Source organism: Oryx dammah, unplaced genomic scaffold (genome assembly GCF_014754425.2).
Source record: "Oryx dammah isolate SB20612 unplaced genomic scaffold, SCBI_Odam_1.1 HiC_scaffold_2, whole genome shotgun sequence".
NCBI lineage: Eukaryota > Metazoa > Chordata > Mammalia > Artiodactyla > Bovidae > Oryx > Oryx dammah.
The window spans coordinates 13,096,415-13,112,090 of record NW_024070186.1 but is presented as its reverse complement, the minus strand read 5'-3'; the positions used below and the strand labels follow the sequence as shown (position 1 = coordinate 13,112,090).

At 56.2% G+C, this 15,676-nt stretch overlaps 1 protein-coding gene across 1 annotated transcript; it reads right to left on the bottom strand.

Moving 5' to 3' along the window:
* Positions 1-495: 495 nt before the first annotated feature.
* DNMT3L (DNA methyltransferase 3 like) lies at positions 496-14,533 on the bottom strand (the record flags this gene model as incomplete). Its single annotated transcript, XM_040247214.1, has 11 exons — positions 496-930; positions 2,513-2,598; positions 6,019-6,158; positions 6,630-6,705; positions 8,646-8,734; positions 9,826-9,913; positions 11,755-11,926; positions 12,950-13,062; positions 13,137-13,216; positions 14,066-14,110; positions 14,416-14,533. Coding segments are annotated over 11 exons (1,173 nt in total), but the record flags the coding sequence as incomplete, so codon positions are not given.
* Positions 14,534-15,676: the final 1,143 nt, after the last annotated feature.

The window sequence follows — 15,676 nt, the reverse complement described above, 5'->3', positions numbered from 1 at the left end:
TCCCTTCAGCCTGTCCTCCCTTTGCTGACCAAGCAGATATTCCACGCTTTGCAAAGGTTTGGGATGTTTCATGTCCCTCTCACCAGGATGGGTGGTTTTAACCATCCCGGCACATGGCAGTTATGAAGGCATTGGTTATGTGTACGAATAACACAGGTGCAGCGGGGGCTTATAGCTACATATCCTGCTCGTCTTACACACACGTCCCACATCCTACAGGATAAGGTGGCGCTAGTGGTAAGGAACCCACGTGCCAGTGCAGGAGACACAAGGGACGTGAGTTTGGCCCCTGGGTCGGGAAAATCTCTTGAAGGACATGGAAACCTGCTCCAGTATTCTTGCCTGGAGAAGCCCATGGACAGGGGAACGCAGCAGGCTATAGTCCATAGGGTCACAAAGAGTCAGACATGACTGAGCGACTTAGCACCTAGCACCACACACAAAAACACCAAAAAAAGACCTGTAATGATCATAATAAATATATTTGTAACTTCTCAGCTGGACAGAAATGCTTCTGGCAGCACAAGGTGCATGAAAACGTCTGGGTCTCATCCACCATTAGACCCTGGGCTTCACCTCCTCCCACCAAAGGTCACAGTGCGGGCAGGACCACTGATGATGGTGGGTTTTTAGCAACCATGGGAAACCCAAAGTTAAGCAAATAAAATAATAATTTGAAAAAGGAAAATAAAGACAATGTAAGGAAAGTTGCCTTTGTTCTAGGAAAAAGTCTTTTTTTTTTTTTTCACAGTATAATGACTCATTCATAAACAGGAAGTGAGTTCTGTTGAAAAATACTTGAAATACTCTCTCAGGGGGAGAAAGCAATTCTTCACCAGCGTGGCCGGGTCCTGGGCAGGGGGCTTCACTCGCTGCCTGTCCTGAGCCAGTAGGGAGAGTTCCTCCTGGGACACCAGAGCCGAGTGCCTGCTGTGAAGGAGAAAGGGGCTCGGTGCCCACCAGGGGACCCCACAGACACCCTGGAAGCCAGGGGTACAGCCTCGCCAGGCTCCCTGAGGTCTCTGAGATAAACACGCTTATAAGAACCCCCACCCTCTGTGAGTGTTTCACCCAGTGGGGAGGTGGGTAACAGGTGTATCCTGGACAGTAGGGGACAACGGCCCCCACACCTCCCACCTCCCCCAGGGAGGAGCCTGTCCCTGGAGACAGGGGCACAGAGGGTTCCCAAGGACAGACTACTGGCCCAGCTCAGCAGGTGCCAGGTTGCGTGTGGAGAGGCCACCATGGAGCAGACCCACCGAGGCGGGGGGGTGGGTCGTGGGCAAGGCCGGTCCAGCAGCATTCCGTGGCCTCCCCGTGGGTTCGACTGCACCCGAGCTGACCACGGCCACCTGCAGGCCCTGGACTGCCTGGCCAGAGGCCACTCAGCAGGGACCTACATCCAGTGAGGCAGGTCTTGCTCACTGCTGAGGCAACATGGGTCTGAGGGGAAGTACCCACTGTATTTCTGGGGCCCAGGTGTGACCCCAGGTCCCACCACCTCCCTCCAGGGGCCAGAAGTGGGGGGAGATGCCGTAGATAAGGCTGGGTGACCTTCGAGTCTTCAAAAAGACAGTGTTTTAAGAACCTGCTCCACCTTACTGCCCACCTCCCTCCACTACAGTCCTGGGTGGGGGCCTGGTGGGCACCACAATGTGAGCAGAGAGAAGGCTGGCATGGGAGGTGGCAAAGAGAAGTTTCCAGAAACTGTCAGGAGGAGGGCACATGACTTACTGCCCTGGAAGATGCAGGCAAGACAAGGGCGAAGGCCAGATGCATGAGGTTTGGGGGAGGAGATGGCCTTCTCCTTTAGGGCCCGGGGAGGGCATGCGGCAGGGTCAGGAGGGGAGGGCAGTGTCCTTGGAGCAGTGGGGTGGCTGGGCCAGGGCTAGGGGTGTGCAGGGGCAGCGAGGGCCTGTTCCTGGGGATCAACAGTACTGAAGATGTTCCGGGAGCAGAGAGGGGGCTGTGTGTGTCTTCATGAGCACGTGTGTGTGTGTATGTGTGTGTGTGTGTGTGATGTCCATGTGCGTGTGTGTGAAGGCCCTAAGCAGACCTGTTTGAGGGGCTAAAAGCAGCTCAGTGTGGCCCAAAAGTGCATGGCGAAACATGAATGAGAATGTGGGCCTGTGTGAGTATGTGCTCTGTGTGTGAATGACGAGTGTGAGCTTATGAGAGGCTGGGTGTGTTCACATGGGTGTGGGGGTGTGCAGGGTGAGGCAGGTGCCCAGAACTTGGGGAAAGGGGACTGGGGCACACAGGCCGGGCGGCTCATGTCCAGGAGTTTGTCCAGAGGCGAATTGCTCAGAAAGGACCAGTGTGAAAGCGGGGAGGAGGTCCCTGAAGTGGAAAGGGGGCCCGCTGGCCTTGAGCTTGTCCAGAATTTGTGGGGAGCCCCAAGCTGGCCACAGAGGCTGCCTGGGCATGGCTCCCTCAGCCGCCCTGGGTTCCCTGGTGACATGCCCACAGCCTGCTTCCAGGCCTCCAGGGACCTCACGTGCACAGGAAGTACCTCTTCACAGCAGGGATGTTGCTCCACACATGCACGGCGTTCTGGACAGTCCTGCCGCGGACATCCTGGATGGTCACCGGGTCAGTCTGAGGGATGGGAACACGGGCTGTGAGCTGGGGGCACCCATAGGCCTCAGCCACCACGGGGACCCAGAGCACAGTCTCAGCCCTCCTGGACGGAAGCTGTCTCCCAGTCGAGACTGTTCACATGGCACGTCTGTTTTCTTATAAATCACCTTATGTGGATAAAACTGAGTTACTATTTTAGACCTTTTAACCAGCAGATTTTTCATTTCCAAAGGTCACATGCCCAGGGACTCCCCGTCTGCTCCGCAGCAGAGGTGGATTCCGTGAAGGACAAAGAATTCCTTGATCTCTGAGCCAAGAGCTGTGTCATCTCCGGCAGATAAGAAACTTGACGGGCAGACAGCAGACTTCCAAAAAGGCTGATGCCTCATGATCCAAGGGAGCACCTGGATCTTGGGGCCACAGTCTCCCTCGAAAGGTCAGGGGAGGAGGGGCTGGGGGAGCCATGGCCGGAGAAACGGGGCCGAGAGACCACCCAATTCCCAACACGCACCCCGGCGGCCTGGACTCCACCTCCTCAGACTCAGCCGGGATGGCAGAACCTTTCTGGGCATGTCAGCCTCTCCCGTGTCCACACCCCTGGTGGGGAGGAGAGCTCACAGCAGGATGTACCATTAGGTACAGGGCAGAGACAGGCAGTCCTGTGTTTGGCACGTCTAGTTGTTCCCTGCCGTCAGTAGAAATGTGGATCTACAGCAAAGTGGGAGCAGTCACAGGACACACGGTGAGTTCTCTTTCCTGCCTACTTTCGATTCGGGACTGATTCCGAGCAACCAAATGTGCTGACAAAATGGTCAAGAGCCAGCATCTTTGCTGTCCTCCACATCTGCTGCCAGCTGCTGCTCAGGTTTGGAGACTGGCCTTGGCTGGACTCAGGATCACATATTCATAGACTTTTCAATAATCAAGGAACCTTACAAGCCTGGTCCTGACTGCTCGTATGTGGTAACATGCCAGTATTTTAAAATTCCAGGCTCTCTAAAAAGGAGAAATAACCACAGAGGGAGGAAGAAAGTAAGAGAATCATGAGGACACTTTGCTCAACTCTATGAAAATGATTTTAAACTTTACTTAAATGGATGGCATTCTGGGAAAACATAACTTACCAAAATGATCTCAGAAAAGATTGAAAATTTTAACAGATTAGTTTCTACAGAAGAATTCTGCTAAGTCGCTTCAGTCGTGTCCGACTCTGTGCGACCCCATAGACGGCAGCCGGCCAGGCTCCCCTGTCCCTGGGATTCTCCAGGCAAGAATACTGGAGTGGGTTGCCATTTCCTTCTCCAATGCATGAAAGTGAAAAGTGAAAATGAAGTCGTGTCCGACTCTTGGCGACCCCATGGACTGCAGCCCACCAGGCTCCTCCATCCATGGGATTTTCCAAGCAAGAGTACTGGAGTGGGGTGCCATTGCCTTCTCCGACAGAAGAATTGCTCCCATTTAAAACCTGGGCGACAATGACCAATCCAGACAATTTCACCGTTGTCAAATCTTTAAATATTTTTACAAAGCAAGCTTAACATTGGCATCCAAACCAATAAAAATAGCACAAAGCCAATAAAAACCTCACATGCACCTCTCTTGCACTTGTCAAAGCAAAAATCCTACATGAAAAGCCGTTCACCAGAATTCAGCAATCCGTCAAAAGAGCCGCACACACGACTAAGTGGGTGAATTCAGGAATGCAAGGACAGATGACGACTAGAAAATCTATTAGCATACTCTATTGTTTAAAGGGCTTCCTCAGCAGGCTCAGACAGTAAAGAATTTGCCTGCAATTTGAGAGACTCAGGTTTGATCCCTGGGTCTGGAAGATCCCCTGGAGAAGGAAATGGCAACCCACTCTAGTGTGCTTGCCTGGAAAATCCCATGGGCAGAGGAGCCTGGCAGGCTACGGTCCAAAGAGTTGGACACAACTGAGCGACTGACACTTTCACAACAGATCTAAAGAATAAATTCAATTATCTCCATGAACATAAAAAAGAACATTTGACAGAATCCCACAATTACTCTTAATTAAAATGGATCAAAAAAATAGAAATCAAGGGAAATGACTAGACATTTCCTTAAGATAGTGAAATTTATCAACTGTGACCTCAAAATCAGCATCAGCCTAGGAGAGAAACACTGGGAACATTTCCGCGAAAGTTAGAAGCCAGGCAGGCATGTCCTGGCACTACTGTGATCCAACGTGAAACCAGAGAAATACGGGAACAGCGAGATTCGAGGTACAGAATCGGAAAGAAAAAACCGTCACAGCTTGCAGATAATCTGCTCAAACACCTACGAAGTCTACCTGAATCAACTGCAAACCACTGTCATCCACAAAGTAGTCCAATAAGGTGACAGGAGCTAAATCAATCTAGATGGATCGATAGTTTCTTGAATACAAATCAAAACCAGTAAGATACAGAATGGAAAAATCCCAACTTTGTAGGAGGAAAGAAGAGCAGAAGGACACTTGGAGCCAAGGAAGGAAGGCAGAGAGCTGGGGACACCCTGTGGGCGGGCAGGGGAAAGAGCAGCTCTGCCTTCAGAGGGGCTATGCAGACATCCTGGGGGTGGGGGGCAGCATCTCTGAAAACGGCCCATGGATCCCGCAACCTCTCTTCCGGAATCCACCCCTACTGACATCCCCCCTCACATCCCTGCCTCGTAGCAATGTTTTTAAGAGGAAGAGATTAGAAACCACCCAACTGTGTATTCCCGGAAACAGGTTGAAGGCAATTTTTTATGTCCATACAAATAGAACAAAACAAAAACACATAAATTAAAACAAAGAAGGAGAAAGGCACTTTCCCAACAGAAGGATTTCCAGGGTAACAGGTGAGTAAGAAAAGCCTGTGGGCAGGTTTGCAAGTTTGTGGAGATGTCCTGGAGGTGACGAGGGGCCTAAAGGCAAATGCGGCGGGAGTGGTGGGATCGGGCGGCCAGGAGACATCTGCTGTCAATTTATAAACACCAGAACACAGCAGGGGGACATCCTGGGATGAGGGGACACCCAGCCTGGCCTGGGGCTGCCCTGTGCCGGGGGCGAAACGAGCTGGAAGCATGGGCCGGGTCAGGCCTGGACAGAAGGTCACTGAGTCCAGAAGTGGCCTAAAGGCCAGGACTTGGGCCTGAGGACAGAAAGAGCAAGGCTGTTGGTTCCCCAGGGTGGGTGTGAGTGTGAGTGTGTGCACATGTGTGTGCGTGCGTGTGTGCAGACGGAGCTGGGTGGGGGGAGAAAGACATGAGCCCTGGTGGTAGCTTCCTAAATCCAGAGCAAAGCATCGAGAAGGCACTGTTGGGGCCTCAGTGGTTCGACAGCCCTTGTGGGCCCCGTGAATTCTGAGAAACCAGTCCTCAGGGCTGGGACCTAAGTGGTGCCCCCACCAAGGGGCCTTAGTGTCGCCTGCAGAGGTCCCGACCTGCACATACCTCCAGGAAGCGAGTGGCCACATCCAGGTCCTCCTCCGTCAGCACCAGGTTGTCCACAAACATCCAGAAGAAGGGCTGGGGGCTGCCAGGCAGGGGCCTCGCGTACTGCAGGATGCGGTGGAACTGGTACACGTACCACCCTGTGGAGGGAGTGGGCAGGTGTGTCTGGGCTCCACCCACTGGGAGGGGCCTGGGACAGGAGGGCGGGGCTCCGGTGGGAGTGGGGAGGGGAGACCTCAGCTGCCTTGTGGCCGCCTGCCCCCCAGCAGCCTGGAGGGCCCAGATGTGCCTGACACCAAGACAGCACAGGTGCGAGGGGCTGGGTACTGCCCCTGAGGGACACACGGCCAAGCAGACAGGGTGGGAGACAGACCCGCTCACGTTGTGGCTGTGGTGATGGCTTCACAGGGTACACAAGACCCACTGGGACGTGCTCACTGAATACAGACACTGATACGTGTCTCTGATGCCCCAACAAAGCTGTTTTTTTTTTTTTTTTTTTTAAGTTGCAGACAATTTGCAATTCCTGCCCTCCAGGAAGAGTGCTGGGGTGTGTGGGAGAGAGTGGGGGACAAGAGGCCCTGGAGCCCCAGAAGATGGCAGTTTCTTACCCGGGGGATGGTCGCAGGTGTGGCCCAGGGCGGGCGTGGAGCCATAGGTGAGGTCGAAAGGGCCCCACTCGTCTATCTGCAGGAGGACAGAGGTGGCTCAGGAGGGCAAAGCGGTCCCCTGGGTTGGGCACCTCGTTTGTCTAATCATGTGATTCAGGCTGACCCTCATGGAAGGGGTGGCGGGGCAGTGGAACCCACTGGGTCACACCCGCCTCTGTAAGTCAGGGGGTGTGGGCAACTCACTTCCTCCATCTGGAGGAGGTGGCCCTGGGAATCTGAGTACCATGCCCTCAAAGATCCTCCCGGGAGGTTGATACACGGGCCCCCAGATTCATGCGTATTTCCTGTGTTGCTGGAAAATACACATAGAGCCCCTGGTGGGTCAGTGGACAGTGGGAGCATGAGCTGCTCCAGCTGCTGCAGCAACACCCCCACCCCGAGGCCCCCCAACCCCTCCTGAGTGGAGGACATACTTTCACCACCAGGGGCTCAAGTGCCCCTCCCACATGACCAAGGGCCCCAGTCAGAGATACTGGCCCAAGTTATTCTTAAAATAAATGAGACCCAAACACTGGATGCCTGGTCCAAACACTGGATGCCTGGTTCTGTGACAGCAACCCGTCCAGAGCAGACTTGGCTTCCCTGGACCCTCACCAAAGCAGTGGACAGAAGCCCGCAGCAGATGCCAGCTCCCCACCTCACATGCCCTGTTGCAGCCAGCTCTGCCCCTGCCCCTGCCCCTGACCAGGTGCACTCCTAGAGCAGGGGCTCTATCCAGGGGCTCTACTGTAGGCTGCAGACTGGGATGAGTACAGAGGGGGGTCTGGACAGGGAGGAGGCAAGCGGGCTGGAGGCGAGCTTGAGCTGGGGGGCCAGGGTCTGCAGGCTGGTGGCTGCTGTGATGACCCAGGAAATGCCATGAAGGAAGCAAGGTCTTCCTTGTTCTCCCCAAGAATCCGCCAGCAAGCACTCTGAATCCCCTGAGACCCACAGACATGGACAGCCAGATGTCACCGTGCAGACATGGGAGCGAGTGGCAGCCAGATGCCCCATCTCCAGGGTGGTGGCACTACAGGGTCATGATCCTCATGAAAAGGACTGGACGCTGGTGGGACCGAGCGATGACAACACACGTGGGAGTCAGTCACCAGTGAGACTAGAGCTCATCATGGGAGGGATCTAGACCCTCCACTGCACCAGCAAGAGCCCCTCCACGTCTGCTCTGTCCTGCAGCTCTGCGGCTTGAGGGGGGAGACCTCGTTATCACTGTCCAGCCCTGCCTGGACCATCCTGCCCTTCAAGGGAGGACCCCCCGCCTGGGGAGCCTAGGACAAGTGTGACGACCAGAAATGCTCCCTGGTGGGACATCTGATGGGACCAGTGGGGCAAGAAGACAGACACTGTTTTGGGCTTCAAGGCAGGGCAGTCCCCAGGGGGATGGACCAGTGGCAGGGGAGTCTCCAGGCTCAGCCAGAGAGGAGGGCTGGCCCCTGGACACACCCTTGGGTCAGACCAAGATGGGGGCGGAATGGAGCTGTAATTCTCTGGCTGGCACCCTGGGGGCAGAGTGGACTCCCTACACTGGCCATTTCCTTGCTGCCGCCTCCAATGGCCAGCGTTCTGGCCCCTCAGGCTTAATCCAATGTGAGGGGCTGTGTGGGCCTCGGGAGAGGGCCCAGATCCTCCTGCAGAGGCCCCCGGAGGAGGCTTCCCATCCCTTTCCCACCCCAGGATGCTCTTGATCAAGCTGGCTGAGTCACTTTTAGGCCCTCCCTCCCAGGCCACGTTCAGGACAGCAGGAACAGGCAGTGTGGGGGCCACAAAGATGCCCCTCTCATCTCCCCTGTTGTGGGGGTGATCCCTGTGAGACCCCCCCAGGTCAGCCCTGCAGGGGGCTGCCCCTCCCCCTCTTTCTGCCTGGTCCCCTGTCCCCTTCCCCCTAGTCTGCTCTCACCAGGGGCCTGGAGGAGCTGAGTCTGCCCTCACTGGGGACCTGGAGGAGCCGGCAGTACTTACGTCCCTCCTCACTACGTTGGTGACGTCATCCAAATGTTTCAATCTTCCCGACTTAGAACCATCTTCCAAAAAGCCCAGACTCGTCAGCTCTGGGTGGGGAGCCGAGAGGACATAAGAGGGCTGGCGTTGGGTTTTGACCCGACGTGGGATCAAAGGCCAACAGCTGATCAGAAAGTATGGCTATCGTATGGTGAGCAGACTTTATTTTTCCAGCGACATGATGGGGTGAGCAAGCACTGATTTCAGAAAGTCAAGCCACGTGTTGCAAAACCAGTGCTACAGGCTGCAGCGCCACTCTCTGGGTTAGGGAACCACTGGGCAGTGGCGATGCATGCTGACGTCACCCGGTCAGGCTGGGAGACACAGCTGGGCTGCAGGAGAGCGTGCAGCCGAGGCACTGGAAGGTGAGCCCAGAAAGGACCTTGTGAATTAAATAACGCACTGTCTGGGCAGGGACTGGAAGGCTGAGTGGCCATGGGCCATGACTCCTTCAGGGGAAGCCATGCCTGCTCTGTGTGTCTCGGCCCCCAGATCCTTAACACAGATGTACATGGGGCCACCGGGATCACACTACCAGGCACTCGGCGAGCGCCAGGAGCAGGGCAGATGGCCCCATTCCACTTGGCCAGAGACTAACAGACATATTTCCACTGATCCCTTTTACATCTGCTGGGCCCACGGGAATCCACAGGGTTTCCAAAGGTACCGGCAGATGGGGGTCTGCTGGAGGTCCTCAGGGGCAGGACACCCAGGTAAGGCTAGAATGCAACATGTGACTGCCTGGGTGATGGGGGTGTCTGGGTAGAGACGGAGAGTGCAGCGAGCCCGACAAGGGGTGGGGCAGGTAAGGGGGCCAGGTGTGTGAGGCTCAGTGGCTCTGGGCAGGGCTGTCCTAGCAGAGAGCTGGCCCTATGGCCCTCACTGTGGCATTTCACACCCACCGTCTTGCTATGTGAATTTTCTTTCCAAGGCAGCCCAGCTGAAGGAAGGAGCCCCAGGTGCTCCTGCACAGCACACCCCTCGCCTCCTGGAAACGGCCCCCAGTCCCAGACATGCAGTGAGTGTGACGCTGGGGACCTTCCCACCCCCGCCCTCGTTGCACACACCCTGGATCCCCTGTGGGTCTCGCTCCAAGCAGACCCCTCTTCTAGCATGAATCCTCAGGTGTCACTGCACGCACCTTTCTTGATGTCCCCAAAAAGGGATAGCACCCGGATGGGCTCTCTCTTCCACACAGGCACAGTTTTGTACATCTCAAGGGGACTCTCCTATTAAAAAAAAAAAAAAAAAAAAGACAAGTTCTTTCTGGCCTTGCACACCTGCTGAGGGGGCTGGCCCCGCCCCGACTGCACTGACCCCCAGGCCTTCATGAAGATCCGGCCCATCCCCCAGGCCAAGGCTCCTGCCCTCCCCCGCCCACCGCATCTCCAGCAAAGGGGAGGCAGATGCTCGGGACCTCATTGCTTGTGAAAGGAGATAACTCTGTCCCTAGAGAAACCACTTCCCTGTACTTCTTGGGAAGAGTCTCTGACCTGGGGCACTCTGAACGCCCACGGCCATGGGAGACACGGGATCCCTCTCTGTCCCCTCTGCAGGCTCTGAACCCAGGCCCCACGTCACCCGGCACCACCCGTGAAGGCTACCAGCGCAGGGCCTCTCCCAGGCCAGGCCTGAGCCAGCACCCGTGTCTCCGCATGAGGGGGCCAGGCTGCGGACAGGAGCCGAGAAGGTGTCCAGTAACACCACTCTCCCATGCTGGGCACCAGCTGGCAGAGATGTGGTGGATCTACCCAGGAAACGAGCACTCCCGAGCCCCTGACCTCTGGGAGGCTTCTTGGCCTCCTATGAGCATAACATCGAGCTGTGGATGGATGACCGGGCCTGAGCAGCGGTGCTGCCTGCAAGCAGTGGATGGTGGGGATCCCAGGAGACCCTGAGCCCAGGACTGGAGCACGTGGACGGCACCCAAGGCAGGCAAAAAGTGAAGCAATGGGAGAGGGCAGGCGGTCCTGGGCTTCCTGGGGGCATGGAGAAGGCAGGGCATATCTGGTGCAGGCGCAGCCCTGCAGACACTTGGGGACGCACGTCCTGGTTCCCTGTGGCAGCTGCAGGAGCCATGCCTCCTTCCCCTTGCTCCCCTGGGGCAGTGTCAGTGGTTCAGAGTATCTACCCTTTCCCCCTTGGATGAGAAACCCCTCCTGCAGTTTGCTGGCTCGGGGTCTTTTACACAGAGATGGGCGGCTTCTGCCACAGGATGGACCTGAAGAAGGCTCTGCGGGGAGGGCAGGCGCCTAGTTTAGAAAAGCATCTTGAAGGCACTTGCTCCGTCCAGTGTCAGGGAGTGCAGGGTGGTGGGGCCACCTCGTGCCCCCGTGGTTGGCCCAGCAATGCCAGGTGTACAGCGACTCCCCAGAACCCGCCAGCCTCCAATAGCAGAGTAGGGACCTGAGGCTCCAGGCTGCCCCGGCCAGTGCCCACCCTGCTCCGTCACTCAGCCCCCACCCCTGCTCCATGTGTCTCTATCTCACTCCTTCCTGGTAGATGACTGCGTTTCATGTCAGCCCAATCCAGGATGACCTCACCTCAAGATCCTGCTCTAAACTGCGTCTGCAAAGACCTTATTTCCAAAATAGGTCATGTTCACAGGTACTGGAGGTTAGGGCTTGGGTGTATGTTTGAGGAACAGAGCTCAAACTACTACGATGAGCCCACACTCCTGCTTAGCTTATGGCCCTGGCCTTGATTCCAGAGAGGACTCATGTCTGTGCCAGCTGTCCGGGCTGGATTTGGAGATCCTGCCCAGGCATTTGCTCCCACTTGCTGAGCTCAGGGGCACACGTTTGCTGGGCCCTCTCCTACCTCCTACAAATGCCTGGCTCCCAGGCTTGGGAGAAACAAAGCTGCTGCGCTAAAGGGGTTGGTGGAAGACAGACACCTAGTGGACACTGCTATCAAAGAGGAAGATGCGAAAAGTGCATTTGCTTAAAGCCTTTAACTTCATCACAGAAGCAGAGCGGACGGGAGTTTTGCAACCAGTCGCCAGAGGAAACGAGCCAAGTTAGGGCTGGCTGTTCGCCTGTTCTATCCTCCAGCCCCAGCTGCCACTCACCGCCTCCCGGTCATAGAAGGCCTTCAGCCACGTCCGCCACTTCCTCCTCCTCTGCAGCAGCCCACTCCGGGGGAAGGGCAGGCAAAGGAAGCAGACCCAGTAGCTCATGGCGTGAACCTTCCCCGAGGTCCCGGGGCCAACCAGGGTGTCGACACACTCGAAACAGTAGCATCTGGAGTCAAACAGAAAACCACAACAGCAGAAAAGATGCTGCCTCCTCGCCAGGTGAAACCCCAGCGGCCCAGTAGGCAGCAGAGAGCCTGCTCTTGTTCTGGAGTGAGTGAAAAGACAGGTGGAAAGACAAAGCCAGCAGGGTCGGGAGGCAAGGCTGTGGCTGAGGGAGGGGGTCAGTCCCTCTCAGGGACCTAGAGCCACAGGGTCCCAGTCATCCGCAGAGGACAGTGGCAGATTTTTGACTCCCCTACGCCAGCTGTTCTCTTCCTCCAAACTTTAGCATCTAAGAAAGCAGGTGAGATCTCCCCATGAACTCAAGTGCAGGGGCACCCACTGAGGGGACAGAGGGGCAGGTTTGGGGTCGGGGAGCTGTAAATACAAGGATGGCCCAGAAGGGCTGGAGGGAGGGACTGCAAGTAAGCTCAGCTGGGCACATAGCAGGGTAGAACAAAGGCACCTGCCTGACCCTGGCCACGTGAGTGTCCTGCCACTGTCCTACTTAACCATCGAGGGAGCAGCTATGCCTTGGTGATAAAAACAGAAAGAAAAATCACAAGCACACAGCTTTTGACACCCCCTCCCATAGGTCAAGCGTACATGCATGCTAAGTCACTTCAGTCGTGTCCGACTCTTTGTGACCCCACAGATCATAGCCTGCCAGGCTCCTCTGTGTGTGAGATTCTGCAGGCAAGTATACTGAAGTGGGTTGCCATGCCCTTCTCCAGGGGATCTTCCCCATCCAGGGATCGAACCAGCATCTGTTATTTCTCTTTCACAGGCAGGTAGGCTCTTTATTACTAGCGCCACCTGGGAAGCCCCTCCCATAGGTCAATGCTCTTCAGCAAATGAAATATTTGAGATGGAAATTGAAAGCTTTGGAGAAAGTCATCCTTTGGGGAAGGGGGGTGGGGTGGGGAAGTCCCTTGCACTCCGGGATGCAGAGCCCAGAAAGATGGGCGTTCCCCAGGTTTATGGGCAGCAATCCTTCATGACTCTGGATCCCACACACCCCTGGCCTCACCGGGTGCAGTCAGGATTCTCGCAGATGAGCAGCGTCTCCCCAGCGCAGCAGATGGAGCAGTAAGACTGGTACCCGTCGTCGTCATACAGGAAGAGGCACTCCAGGAACTTGTCCTTGGTGAGGGCAAAGCCAGGCTGCCCACTCTGCCCTGAGGCCGCCACGAAGCCACCCTTGCCTCCCTGCTTACCTTGCATGGAGCACACATCCCTCCCTCAAACAGAGGGTGCTGTGTGTGCACCTGGAGACTTCCACAGCAGATACACAGGTCTGAGGCAGAAACCCACAGTCAACGTGCGTCATGACACCGCCAGACAGAGCAACAGACTTAGCAACAACAGAAAAAGTGCAAGGCCTGTACCCTGAAAGCCACAAACTGCTCTTGAAAGAAAGCTCAGATGGGAGGGCATCCCATGTTTGTGGATCAGAAGACTAATGAGTGTTAAAATGCTGTGTGTCTCAGTTGTGTCTGACTCTGCGACCCCACAGACTAGCCCACCAGGCTCCTCTGTCCATGGGATTTCCCAGGCAAGAATACTGGAGTGGGTTGCCATTTCCTCCTCCAGGGGATCTTCCTGACCCACAGAGCAAACCCACATCTCCTGCATTAGCAGGCAGATTCTTTACCACTGAGCTACCCAGGGAAGCCCATTAAAATGGCAAGCCTCCCCAAATTGGTCTACAGATCTCTCTCAAAATTCCAGCTGGGTTTTTTTTTTCCTTTTTTTTTTTTTTTGCAGAAATTGCTAGCCTGATCCAAAAATCCATGTGTAAATGCAGGGGATCCAGGCTAGGCAAACCCATAGAGAAAAAAAGTAGATTTGTGGTTGCCTAGAGTTGAAAGAGGGGAGGGATAAGGAAGGAGTTGCTGTGGAGTTACAGTTTCTTGTGCAGGTGATGAAAATGCCCCCAAATTAGATTGCAGTGGTGGTGGCACATTATGTATGATTAGACTAAAAGATACTGAAGCATACACCTTCAGTGATGGGTCAGGGTCTTTAGGGCAGGTGGAGGGGATACAAGCTGGGCACCAGCGGCGTCCACTGCCCTCCTCCAAGGATGGGCAACCTTCTTGAGTGGGCTGACATCCTTTCACCTGAGCAGGTGTGTGGCACTCACCTTCTATGTCTCGCTGGTTGACCTTGACTTCATATGCAATAAAATCTGGAAAAGAAAAGACGAAGTCCCTGCCTCTGCCTGTCTCCTACATCAAACAGGTCAAGAGAGGAGCCTCAAAGTTGATCTTTTGAAGTGCCAGGACCCAGAGGGCCAGCACCACCCTCCCCCCTCCACCTTTCACATTGACATTTAAACATCCAAGCTGATCACTGGGGTAGAGGAGGCTTGGAGCGGGGGCCTCCTGCTCCTGAGTGAGGCTTGATTATTCCAGAAGCTGGGAACCCTGAACAGTGCTCAGGCCTGGAGTTGGCATCCCAAGTGATGGGCCCAGTACTCAAATGAACCCTCACCTCTGCGGGGCCCAGGTGATGGTGGGGATGACAGTTCGCTGGAACCCACTAGGATGATGTCCAGACTGTGCTCCGCCTCTGGGTCCAGGACTAGGGTAGCAGCCAAGGGGACACCAAACCAGGAGACAGGACAGACAGCGGAGAGCGAGAAGGTGTCCCGTCAGCCTCCATCTCGGAGCCTTGGAATCCTGGAATCCTCATTCAGCCCCTACCCACCTCCCACAGTGACACTCACCCCTCCCAACCCAGGGCGGGGATGGTGTTGAGGGGCAGGAATATCGGTGGTGAGTACCAGCCTCGAGGGGGAATTCAGGGGCTGCCCATCAGGTGGGCCACTTGGGTCTCACGGGGCCCGACGTCCTCCATGGCACCCCCTCGGTGTGCATCCCGCCAGCTGTGGGCCCCTCAGCTACCCCATGTTCCTGCCGCCCCAGGGTCTCCCAGACCCCATCCAGCCTTGGTCTCTCCCAAGAACTCTTGAAGGCCGGGGGGCTCCTGAGAAGAAGAAAGGGCCTCACGGATTTCACAGGGCGGGGACCATCGCTCCCTATCTGGCGGCAGGGCTGGGTCAGGGTCTGAGCCATCCATGGTCTCCAGGTTCAGCGTCCCCGGGGAGGAGAGGGCCATGGAATCTGGGAAGGGACCTCTTCCAGAATCAGCAAGAAACTAGGGTGCTGGACTCCTGGGGTGGGGGCGCGCAGGATGACGTACAGATGAGGGCGGGGGAGGGCGGGGACCCCTCAGTGCCACTGGGTGTTGGGTGGAAGGGTGGAGGGCTCCTGTGAGGGTGCTCCTGCTGGGTGGGGGATTAGGGAGTCCCGGGAGGGGGAGGGGAAGGAGAATCCTCACAGTGGGGAGGGATGAGAAGACCCGTGTGGGAGAGGAGGGTTCAGGGGAGCGGAGTGAGGAGGCTCAGTGATGGGGCCTGAGTGCGGGGGTGGGGGACTCAGGGGCGGGGCTTAGGGCTCTCAGGATTTTCTGCTGGGGGCGGGCACAGGGGGGCAGCAACGGCTGGGAGGGAGTTCAGTGGGGTTTAGGGATCTAAAGGGTGTGGTGCCTAATGAGGGTGAAGGTTCTGGGTCGGATAAATAGTCGAGAGTGGGGGCATTTGCCGCGGTGGGAGGGGTCAAGGGGCAATTAGTGGGGAGGAAGCTCAGTTGGCCTGGGGAGGGCTCATGGCTCCCTCCTTTCAGCTTGGGTGTGGTCTGGGTGGCCTGACTTACTTGTGTGTAGTTCAATGAGTGCTTCCCTGGTGGTCCAG